The sequence below is a fragment of the Nicotiana tabacum genome, chromosome 17 (genome assembly GCF_000715075.1).
Source record: "Nicotiana tabacum cultivar K326 chromosome 17, ASM71507v2, whole genome shotgun sequence".
Classification (NCBI taxonomy): Eukaryota; Viridiplantae; Streptophyta; class Magnoliopsida; order Solanales; family Solanaceae; genus Nicotiana; species Nicotiana tabacum.
Genome location: NC_134096.1, coordinates 116,394,518 through 116,407,445, shown reverse-complemented (window position 1 = coordinate 116,407,445; position 12,928 = coordinate 116,394,518). Strand labels below are relative to the sequence as shown.

Genomic DNA, 12,928 nt, shown 5'->3' with positions numbered 1-12,928 from the left:
GTTCGTTTTCAATTAATTGAGGTCTTCTTGCATCCTATTGGACAGACGGCTAACACAATTTTCAGCCTTAATCTGGCTGTTAAAGTATTTCTTTAAATTCTGTTTTGTTACAATGACGATTTGATACTGGTCAAAGATAAGTCGCTAGAGCCAAATCCTAAGAAAATTCAATTATCTTGACCCTTCGAATTAATGAAGAAAAAAGAGTAAACAATGGACCATTAGAGGGGGTTGGGTGGGATGGTTAAACTATTTTTATATCACATAATCATATATTTTGAGTTCGAGCTTTGAAAATCGAAATTGTTTAGTAAGAAGACTTAACTCCTTTGTAAACATATTCAGCACGAATTTAACTTAATCGAACTAATAATGACATTAAAATCGAATTCCAAAAAAGGAAAAATAAAAAAAAGTTATCCTTGGGAATAAAGCGTGGCCTGAACTATAAATCATGTACTATAGAGACTGAGAGGGAGATGTGGACATCCACATGCAGGCTCTTGTCCCTTTCTCTTGGAATTTTCCAGTATCTTAGGATATGTATTTGTTTAATACAAGTTGGACAGTTTTCTGCAAACAGCAAAATTTCCTTCTTTTCTCTTCATCATATTTATTATCAGCTACTATCATATATTACCCTCCCAAATTTTTGTCAGATTTATAAGAATATCACAAACCATTTAAAGATAGGAGAAAAACCGAGTGTATACACATCGCATTCAAACCCACCAACACAAACTAGTGCAATTGCGGGGACACTTTGTCCATACTTAGAATCTAGATTGAGTCTGCCAGAGCTACATATTTGGCTATGCAGTACTCCAATCCTTTTGTTATCCAACTTTTGCGTGTATTCTAATAAAATTTACCATCATTCTTTTGATAGTCTAGCTGTATTTAGATAATAAGACTCTAAATTTTCAAACAAAATTATTTTTTCCTCGTGGAACAAACAGTAGTTAAGACACATTAGATGAATCTGTATACGGTCAAAATCGATTAGTCCGTCGTACGGACTGGTCGGTATGGTGATACTTTGATCGAATAGCGGCTTCGTAATACCGGGTCGAGGTCCGAAGTCAGGTCATCAAGTTTTCAGTTCAAGGACCGATCAATGACAAGCTCGGCATCATTATCGAGCTCGTATCCAAATCGAACTACGGAGCGAGGCGAAATTATCAAGCCTAAGATGCATAGACCGACCGATACCGACCCCGAATCGATACTAGACTCCGAGTCAGAATCAAGCTCGAGTCAAGATCGAGAGCTCGAGTCAATATCGAGTTCACGGACAAGAGCCGTTGCAATCCCACTAGAGGAGAGAATCCTAGCATGAATTATGAAAGAACTGATTTATCATGGGTCTCCCACTATGTATTTTTAATTATATCTAAAAGTAGGATCCTTCACTGTAAAGAGGATGGCTATATTTCTGTAAATACACAGTTCTTTGCTTACATTGTAAATTCAAGCACTATACACTCCTATATTGAGGAGTTATTATTTTAAACTTCATAAATTGATTCATCTTGCTTAGTCCTAAAAATCATCTTCTTTCCAACCTTGTTTATTTTGCATTCTTTGCAATCCATATTTGATATTTCTATTTATCCTTACAATTTGTATTAAGCTATACCACATATCCTTAGAACTACGTAAAAATTTAACTCTATCCGTTTTTCGGGTAAACAGTTTGGCGCCCACCGTGGGGCTAAGGATAACAGTGGTTATTTGATACAAATCTGCAAAAACACGCCGTTTTGCGCTTGTTTCCGGAAGTGTCTTTGATTTCGGATTAACAATGACTAAACTATTAATTAAATGGCCTTACCTATCGAGAACGAAGCTGGTCTTCAAGATGAGAACAACAACTTGACACCCAGTACCGAAAGGCCGCTTGTCAACGTCGTTGGAGCTCAAATCCAAGTGCCGATAGACATTAATTCGCATGTGGCCATTGAGGCGAACCTACATTCTGAACCTGAAAATAGCATACATGGTGGCACTCGATCTGCAGCTCGAGATACCCATAACATCGAGAAAAACGGCGTAAGCTTGCGTATGATTTTCAAGATGTTGCAAGCTCAACAGGCAGCGATATCTCAGTTGCAAAGTCAAACCTAAATACCGAGAAGGTCGGAGCCTAGTCAACCCCGAGAAATCGCCGATACAACGGAACCAGCTATAGTGAAATCAAATGAGCAGGAGTCGGGGACTAATCTCGAAATTACTAAGATGTTCGAAGAACTGATCAAATGAATAGAATCGGGAGAAAGGATGATCGAAGCAAACGACAAAAATGAGGAAACATACAACTCCACGGTTGATTAGATCCCGGGGGCACCACCAATATTGAAGGGCTTAGATTCAAAAAAATTCATACAAAAGTCTTTCCCCCCGAGCGCGGCTCCTAAACAGATCCCGAAGAAGCTCCGCATGCACGAGATTCCTAAATATAACGGAACTACGGACCCCAACGAATATGTCACCTCATACGCATGTGCCATCAAAGGGAACGATCTAGAGGATGATGACATCGAATCCGTATTGTTGAATAAATTCGGTGAAACCCTGTCAAAGGGAGCAATGATATGGTATCATAATTTGCCATCTAATTTTATCGATTCTTTTGCTATGCTTGCAGATTCCTTCGTAAAAGCACATGCCGGGGCCATAAAAGTCGAGACCAGGAAGTCGGACATGTTCAAGATAAGACAAAAGGATAACGAGATGCTAAGGGAGTTCGTATCTCGTTTTCAAATAGAACAAATGGATCTACCACCAGTCACAAACGATTAGGTTGTTCAGGCTTTCACTCAAGGTTTGAACGAACGAAGTTTGACTGCTTCACGGCGGTTGAAACATAACCTGATCGAATACCTAGCTATCTCTTGGGCCAGCGTACACAATCGGTACCAAACAAAAATTAGAGTCGAAGATAATCAGTTGGGGGTTGAACCTGCTGCTCGAAGAGATATCAATCGAGAACAAGGTCCGATCAGGGACCGATACCGACGGTATAGTGGAAACCACATAATCAATGAATCAAGACATAACCCCGGACAAAGCAACAAAAGAAGTGATCGAGGTCAAGGGTCTCGGGGGCTGATGAACAGAAGTGGGTTCGACAGGCCTACCTGATCTAAGGAAGCGCCTCGGTTATTCTGAGTATAACTTCAGCATTGATGCATCCGCCATCGTGTCGGCTATCGGAGCATCAAAGACACTAAATGACCTCGACCCATGCAGACCGATCCTACCCAAAGGAATCCCAATCAATTGTGCGAATATCATGGCACCCATGGCCACAGAATGGAAGATTGCAGGCAGCTAAGAGAGGAGGTAGCCTGGTTATTCAATAAAGGGCACCTTCTAGAATTTTTAAGTGACAAGGCGAAGAACCATTTCAAAAACAGGGATTTCGGCAAGCAAAACGAACAAGAAGAACCACATTATGTCATCCACATGATCATCGGCGATGTCGATACCCCTCAAGGGCTGGTGCTTAAACGCACTAAGACATCGATTATGAGAGAAACGCGATCTCGAACTCAGGATTATGCACCCATAGGAACCTTGTCCTTCAATGATAAAGATGCAGAAGGAGTCATACAATCTCATAACGATGCATTGGTAATATCCGTACTTATGAAAAAAACTAAAGTTAAGCGTGTGTTAATTGATCCAGGTAGCTCGGCCAACATCATTAGATAGAAGGTTGTAGAACAGCTTGGTTTACAGGACCAGGTCGTACCCGCAACCCTGGTTCTAAATGGATTCAATATGGCATGTGAAACCACCAAAGGCGAGATAATTCTGCCGATAAATGTGGTCGGGACCATCCAGGAAACGAAGTTCCACGTAATTGAAGGCGACATGAGGTACAACGCACTTTTTGGAAGGTCATGGATTCACAACATGAGAGCTATACCTTCGACCCTACACCAGGTTCTTAAATTCCCAACATCGAGGGGAGTCAAAATAATGTACGGAGAACAACCGGCCATTAGAAAAATGTTTGTCGTCGAGGAAGCGAATCTGATATCCTCGTCGTCGCCAAAATAGGGATCGGACTCAAAAGGGGAACGAGATGCCAAATAGCAATCACATACATCAATTTTAACCCAACCAGAAAATCAGAAGATCGATGAAGATGATAATCAAAGGATCCCTCTATCCTTCGTGCTTCCCGATGATTCCGAAGCTACCCAATCAACAATTGAAGAGTTGAAGCAAGTCATACTAATCGAGCATTTGCCCGAACGAAAGGTATACCTGGGAACGGGATTAACCCCTGAACTCAGGAAAAGGCTTATTCAATTTCTTATCGATAACATAGATTGTTTTGCTTAGTCCCATTTAGATATAACAGGGATCCCACCGGATATAACGACGCATTGGCTAAGCCTAGAACCTGGGTTCAAACCGATAAAGCAAAAGAGAAGACACCAATCCGAGGTAAAGCACGCATTCATAAAGGTCGAGGTAACGAAACTTCTCAGAATAGGGTCCATTCGGGAGGTGAAATATCCCGAATGGTTAGCCAATGTAGTTGTAGTCCCTAAAAAGGGAACAAACTTAGAATGTATATAGATTACAAGGATTTAAACAAGGCATGCCCCAAAGATTCTTTTCCAGTGCCTAACATCGATTGCATGATCGATGCCACGGCTGGCCATGAGATCCTTACTTTTCTCGATGCCTATTCCGGGTATAATCAAATCCAAATGAACCCGGAAGACCAGGAAAAGACTTCATTTGTCACCAAGTATGGAACATATTGTTATAATGTGATGCCCTTCGGGCTAAAAATATAGGAACTACTTACCAACTCCTAGTAAATAAAATATTCGAGGAACAAATAGGTAAATCAATGAAAGTTTATATTGATGACATGCTAGTTATTCTCTGCGCGCAGAGGACCATTTGGCTCATTTGCAGGAAACATTGGAGATTTTAAGGAAATACAACATGAAGCTCAACCCCAAGAAATGTACTTTTGGGGTCGGTTCGGGAAAGTTACTCGACTTCATGGTATCAAATCGGGGGATCGAGATTAACCCCAATAAAATCAAGGCCATCGAAGACATCGCCATCGTGGACAGTGTAAAAGTCGTGCAGAGGCTAACGGGACGGATTGCTACCTTAGGCCGATTCCTTTCAAGGTCGTCAGATCGAAGTGACAAATGTTTCTCTCTACTCAAAAAGAAGAACGATTTCGCTTGGACCTCGGAATGCCAACATGCATTAGAGGAATTAAAGTGATATCTATCGAGCCCACCACTGCTTCATACTCCAAAAACAGACGAAAAACTTTGTTTGTACTTGGCAGTATCGAAAATCACGGTAAGTGGTGTCCTAGTTCGAGAAGAGCAAGGCACGTAATTTTTCGTTTATTATGTAAGTCGAACCTTAGGAGAAATAGAAACTAGATATCCACACTTAGAAAAATTGGCACTTGCACTAATAAGTGCCTCTAGAAAGTTAAGACCGTACTTTCAATGTCACCCCATATGCGTATTGACCACTTACCCACTTCGTAATGTTTTGCACAAGCCCGAACTATCAGGCCGATTAGCCAAATGGGTCGTCGAACTCAGTGAGTACGATATCGAATATCAACCCCGTACGGCCATCAAGTCCAAATTTTAGCGGACTTCGTGGACGATTTCACGCCGACCTTTGTACCCGAAGTTGACAAAGAACTCTTATTGAAATCGGATACATCATCGGGGGTATAGACCCTTTTTATGGACGAGGCTTCGAACGTAAAAGGGTCCAGGCTAGGCATCATTTTAAAGTCGCCCACGAGTAACACCATTAGGAAATCTATCAAAACTACTAGGTTGACTAACAACGAGGCCGAGTATGAGGCCATGATTGCAGGTCTCAAGCTAGCTAAAAGCTTGGGAGCGGAAGTCATTGAAGCCAAATGTGACTCTTTACTGGTGGTAAATCAAGTAAACAAAACCTTCAAAATTTGAGAGGATAGAATGCAAAAGTATTTGGACAAACTGCATGTCAATTTTCACCATTTCAGAGAATGAACTTTACAGCATGTTCCATGAGAACAAAACAGTGAGGCCGATGCATTTGCAAATTTGGGATCATCGGTCGAGGAAGGCGAGATAAGCTCGGGGACTGTCGTTCAACTCTCGAGATCCGTGATCGAAGAAGGTCATGTCGAGATAAATTCTACAAGCTTAACCTAGGATTGGAGGAATAAGTATATTGAATACTTAAAGAATGGAAAGCTCCCATTGGACCCTAAAAATTTGAGGGCCCTACGAACCAAAGCTGCTCGATTCACATTGACTGCAGATGGACCATTATACCAAAGGACATTCGATAGACCATTGGCAGTATGCTTGGGTCCAGGAGACACTGACTACGTCCTACGTGAGGTGCACGAGGGCACTTGTGGAAATCACTCTAGTGCCGATTCTTTAGTCCGAAAAATAATCAGGGCGGGGTATTATTGGATCGATATGGACAAAGATGCAAAGGAGTTTGTTCGAAAATGTGACAAATGTCAAAGGTTTGCACCAATGATCCATCATCTCGGAGAGCAGCTTCACTCAGTCCTATCCCCATGGCCATTCATGAAATGGGAAATGGATATCGTCGGCCCTCTGTCGTCGGCCCCATGTAAGGCTAAGTTCATTTTTTTATGACTGACTATTTCTCTAAATGGGTTGAAGCACAAGCGTTCGTGAAAGTAAGAGAGAAAGAGGTTATAGACTTTATCTGAGATCATATCGTATGTCGATTCAGGATACCCGCCGAAATAGTGTGTGACAATAGGAAACAGTTTGTCGGCAGCAAAGTGACGAAATTCCTCGAAGACCACAAAATAAAAAGGATATTATCAACACCGTATCACCCTAGTGGGAACGTATATGCCAAATCAACGAACAAAACTATCATTCAAAACCTAAAGAAAAGGTTGAACGACGCTAAGGGAAAATGGAGAGAAATCCTACCCGAAGTTCTTTGGGCATATCGAACAATATCAAAATCTAGTACGGGGGCAACCCCGTTCTCCTTAGTATATGACTCTGAAGCCTTGATTCCAGTCGAAGTCGGGGAACCCAGTTCCAGGTTTCGATATACAACAGAAAAGTCAAATAACGAGGCAATGAACACTAGCCTCGAATTATCGGATGAGAAATGAGAAGCTGCTCTCGTCCAATTGGCCGTCCAAAAAGAGCGAATCGAAAGATACTATAATCGAAGAACCAAGCTTCGCCATTTTAAACTCTGGGACTTAGTGCTAAGGAAAGTCACCCTCAGTTCCTGAAATCCAAACGAAGGAAAACTAGGACCGAACTGGGAAGGACCGTATACGGTCAAAATCGATTAGTCCGTTGTATGGACTGGTCGGTATGGTGATACTTTGATCGAAAGGCGGCTTCGTAATACCGGGTCGAGGTTCGAAGTCAGGTCATCAAGCTTCAAGTTCAAGGGACCGATCAATGACAAGCTCGGCATCATTATCAAGCTCGTATCCAAATCGAACTACGGGGAGAGGCGAAATTATCGAGCCTAAGATGCATAGACCAACCGATACCGACCCCGAATCGATACCAGACTCCGAGTCAGAATCAAGCTCGAGTCAAGATCGAGAGCTCGAGTCCATATCGAATTCACGGACAAGAGTCGTTGCAATCCCACTAGAGGAGAGAATCCTGACAGGAATTATGGAAAAGCTGATTTATCATGGTTCTCCCGTTATGTATTTTTAATTATATCTAAAAGTAGGACCCTCCACTATAAAGAGGATGACTACATTTCTGTAAATACACAGTTCTTTGCTTATATTGTAAGTTCAAGCACCATACACTCCTATATTGAGGAGATATTTTTTTAAGTTTATAAATTGATTCATCTTGCTTAGTTCTAAAAATCATCTTCTTTCCAACCTTGTTTATTTTGCATTCTTTGCAATCCGTATTTGATATTTCTATTTATCCTTACAATTTGTATTAAGTTATATCACATATCGTTAGAACTACGTTCAAATTTAACTTTATCCGTTTTTCGGGTAAATAAAATCTTTATATCAATTAAATCGAAGATAAACAATCTTTTTTATGAAGACGATTAATATGTAAAGGTTGGAATTCGTGTCATTTAAATCTGAAGCATATTTCCAAATCCCCTCACTCAAAATTGTGATGTCAACAAATTTGCAATAAAAACATTAAAGGAAAGGAAAGTACAGATTGTACTATTTTGATGCATTGTGGACACAGGCTCAATAATAATGACATTATGCCACGATATTGGATGACAACCGATCATGTAATAGACTACACTAGATATAAGATGAAGTGACATTTCCATATATATAGGGGTTGCACAATACATTATATACACACCTTTGTTCATTAATTAGGAACGTATATCTTATAACATTATCACAACATAATTTAATTAATTAAGCTGTAGTTACATGCGATACTACGTACTTTTATAATCTATAACTAGTGATGAATGTAATAAATTAATTAATTAAAGTGGAGTGGGATTTACTGTCTCGCGTTTGTGCCTCGGATATTGAGCTCTAGGGATTCCCTCGTATCTATCTAGCTAAGACTACAACTACTACTATCTGTCTGTGTTCATCTAAATTTAAACAAAGAATGTATAGTTACATTACTTAGTGATGTTGGGTTTCTGGCTTTTTACTTTATTCAACTACTAGAGAATATTTTGTTTCTTTCTTGAAACTCTCGAGATTCATCTATCATATGCTGCTTGCTTTACTTCTCTGTCCTCTTCTTATACTAAGAATGTCTTTCCATATATTTTAATCTTTCTCTTTCCTAAAATTATTTAACAAATAGACAAGTTTATTCAAGACCAAACCCTTCACGTGAAATTAGCAATAAAGAATGATTTACAAAAAAAATTGTTTGTTTAATTAATTCTTTCTTTTTCTTTCTCTAAATATTTGTTCAAACCGTCAACAAAAGAAGACTCACGTCGCCACCTAGCTTTGTCTGCTTACTCTTTGTTTCGAAGAGATTCCTTTTAGAAGAGAAGATCAAAGAAGAAAGCAAGAAAAAAAAAATATGCTAGGAGACTGTGAGAAGATGGTACTCATCCCTTCTTCCACTACTAATGAATGGCCACAGGTTTTTTCCTTTCTCTTTCTCAATTATTAGACTAAAAACCCCATGACCCCATCTTTGTCTTTTAGCTTTTGGAAGAGAATATCTTTTTTTACTTCTGTTGTTATTTTTACTCTAAACCTACCACTCATCTATTCTTCTTTGATTTCTCTTTCTCTCTTTCGTAGCAAAATAATCAGACAGATGAGAAAACATTGATGATGTCCTCAAATGGTGGTAGTGATATGGAGAAACCAATTCAAGATCCACAGCAGCAACATCAACAACAACCGCCGCTTAAATGTCCTCGTTGTGATTCATCAAATACTAAGTTTTGTTACTACAATAATTACAGTTTGTCTCAGCCAAGACACTTTTGCAAGGCTTGTAAAAGGTATTGGACTAGAGGAGGAACCTTAAGAAATGTTCCAGTGGGAGGTGGCTGTAGGAAAAACAAGAGAATCAAGAGACCATCAGCTTCTTCATCTTCTACTCATGATATAACTATTACTTCATCTTCAGCTCTAAATAATAATATTTCAGCTCCAAACCCTAGCCATCATCATCAGATTCACGGATCTCATAATATTGATCTATCTTCTACAACCTCATCAAATCATCTTAATCCTTTATTTTATGGGTTAACCACTGAGCGTTCTGATCTCAATAACAATCCATTTGCAAGGCTTTTCAGTTCTAGGGTTTCGAGTGCAACAGATGAGGGACAAGTGTATTCTCTAACGGACAGTATCCCTGGATTGGATCGTCGTCTGGGGCTAGGGTTTTCTTCTTCTTTAGGGCTCATGGCTGAGAATAATTATGGGCATGGATTCAATTCCATTAAGCAAATCCAAGATGTTATGACTAATTCTAATGCCACTAATTCAAGTTCACTTCTTTCGAGCTACCCCATGTTTGGATCTTCATCAACTTCAAGCTCAACTTCAACTATGGCTTCCCTCATAGCTTCAAGCCTTCAGCGACAGAAGTTCATCTCCAACGGTAACAATTTTCATGGCTCGGCTCCTTTTGAGGATTTGCAAATGTCAGGGAATAATAATAATAATAATAATGTTGAAAGTGGAAATGGGATGACAATGTTGAAAGAAGAGAAAATGGAAAGTGGTGGTCAGAACAGGCTGAACTGGAATAATCTTTCTAACCATCAGAATCATCAGATTCATGAACAAATAATGAATACCTCTGATCCTTCACTTTCTTGGAATGGTGCTTGGCTTGATCCTTCTAATATGGGGTCTAATTCAGTCCCTTCTCTCATCTAGGACAAGAGCATTTGTCTCTTTTTTTTCTTTTTTCTTTTATCTTGATCTCCCTCTCCTTTTTATTAACATGTGTCTTTCGTAGCTAGGTAGGTACTTTTTAGCTATCTTGTTCGGATCCTTCAAGAATATCGTCGAACATGTTTCGAAACCTTAGAAAATGCATTGACGAAATTTTTAGAGTATCCGAACAGCATAGCTTTTTGTTTGTCTTATTTTTCTCCTTCTACTAAAATGTCAAGACTGTAGAAAAAAGAGAACAACATGACTTCATATTGATGGGAGGAGTTGGATCGGAGTGATCATGTCAGCTGCAAGAATATTTCAGCCTGCTATTTTTACAGTCAAAGGGTTGAAAGAAATCTCTCATTTTGCGCTGAGAGGAACCTCGGATCCCTTTCATCTCGTCAAATCAAGTTTACTTAATTATATATGAAGACAAATTTCAGAGTTGACGAAGAAGCTGAAGTTGAGGAACCTGAGTACCATTTCTAATTCCAGTGAGTGAATTTTAATTTTAATGTTAATCTTATGCTGTATGTATATAGATGCATGACATTGCGATTTTTCTTGATGTATTTTTCAGAATGTGTATTTGGTTTTGGGTGGGGGTTACAATGTTGGAGTTCTCGTACAAGAGGAACCAATGATAAATTTTTTATTTTTCTTTTTTCCATTTTACTGGAAAGAATTTCCTCCTTGTAGTTTAGGGGAAAATGGTTGGGTATATTTGGGTATAGAAGAGAGGGAGAGACGTTGTTGTTTTAATATGATTATCATGTTATTAAGTTGGCATTGCCATTTTCTTGCTTATTTCGTTCATCATTTTTGTTTACGACTTTCACATACTAGCACTCTTGATTTCCTATGTGAATTTGACTCAAATGCATAATAATTTACACAGAAAAAGCGGTTTAATTTGTTGCGAAAGGACACATTGATTTGATTTAACCATTGATTTCACAGTGGCACTGCACATAATTTTCGGGGTGAATTGATTTTCTTTAACTTTAAAATAATTTAAAATAATTGTTTACATATTTAAAAGTGGGAAGCATGCTCATGTTGATTCAATATTTGTGTGGGGATATTCTTCTTTACCTGACAATTTGCTTTTCCCCTCCAAGCTTCAAACAAGACATACCACATTCTAAAAGCTTGTTCAGAAGAAATAAATAAATAAATAAAAAACTTGTTATGTCACGTTTTTCAACTTTTATCCTATGACATTGTACCAGCCCACTCATCTTATCCCTATCACATTAGTGTAATTAGCAGAAATTTGCGTGAGTAGTATTTAGCGACCTGTTACCATTCGACTTGTATATAATTTTATTTGAAATTGGGGGCATTGAGGGATTAAGGTTTTATTTTTTATTTCAAAATGATGTTTATTTTGTAATTGTTTTTGTAGACTATCTCCAAATGCGTATTTTTAAAGAAAAATATATTATCCACGTATATGACTATATGTATGTATACATATAAATTTCCATATTCAACGAATGACACTATTCATCGTGGCTCGAGCATCAATTATAGTATCTATAGTTTGATTATCAACTGTGACAAATCTAATACATGAACAAATCAATACGTTTTAATTTTTGCAACTAAAGATCTATACTAGAATGCGTGGTCTACATACTGTTACCTTTTCTTTTGGTAAAAAAGACATACATATATACCGTCATTCTTGATACAAAAACATTCGGACTTTTTTATGGAAAAGAAAGTATGTGAAGCTCTAATTTTAAGTGTTTTTCCTTTATATAATTAACCAATAAGTAAAGAAGATCCGATTGATCAATAATGTGTAGAGAAGTTTACTAAACACTGCTTTATGATTTTTTGGTCACTAAATTTCTCCTTACAGAGAAAAAAAAAGGTGGTTGAGGTGGAAAGAGATACTTTAATAAGCTTTTTAAACCAAAATTTGAAATCAAGGCCTCCTTGTCAAGATGAATATAATATTAGTGTACAAGTTCTATATTTTGATAGTGTAAAATATATTTAATGATTATACAAACTTTTTTTTTTTGCATCTCCAGTGGGTAAACTTAAAAACTTAATAGTTTTACATATTGGAAACCTATAGCCTTTCGCAGCTTTCCCTTTTAGTACTTACTCCACTGTGTATGTCGTGATGGAATGTTTTGGTGGTATAATTTGTCTTATAATAACATCCACTAGTGAGGTACGGGGAGGGTAGTTTGTACGCAGACCTTACCTCTACTCTGGGATAGAGAGGCTGTTTCCGATAGACGAGGCCCTCGGCTCCCTCCCTCCAAAAACTCCTCACCTTGCTCTTGGGGTGACTCAAACTCACAACCTCTTAGTTATAAGTGGAGAGATGCTCACCACACCAGAGCAACCATTCTTATCTTGTCCGGTAATACTTTTCATTAAAACATGAGTCAAAGACAGACATTACAAACCTGGTACTACTAATTAAGTACTAGTTGTACCATGCCAGTTCAAATGTGTCATCATTTGACTGTTGACTGAAATGCTTCAGTTTATATTCAG

The 12,928-nt window shown here is 38.6% G+C and overlaps 1 protein-coding gene across 1 annotated transcript; it reads left to right on the top strand.

The window, feature by feature from the left end:
- The first annotated feature begins 8,981 nt into the window (after positions 1-8,981).
- On the top strand, positions 8,982-11,210 carry LOC107767294 (dof zinc finger protein DOF1.4-like). The gene is made up of 2 exons (XM_016586241.2): positions 8,982-9,143; positions 9,308-11,210. The coding sequence occupies exons 1-2, from the start codon at positions 9,081-9,083 to the stop codon at positions 10,400-10,402; spliced, it is 1,158 nt and encodes a 385-aa protein (XP_016441727.1). The 5' UTR covers positions 8,982-9,080; the 3' UTR covers positions 10,403-11,210.
- Positions 11,211-12,928: the final 1,718 nt, after the last annotated feature.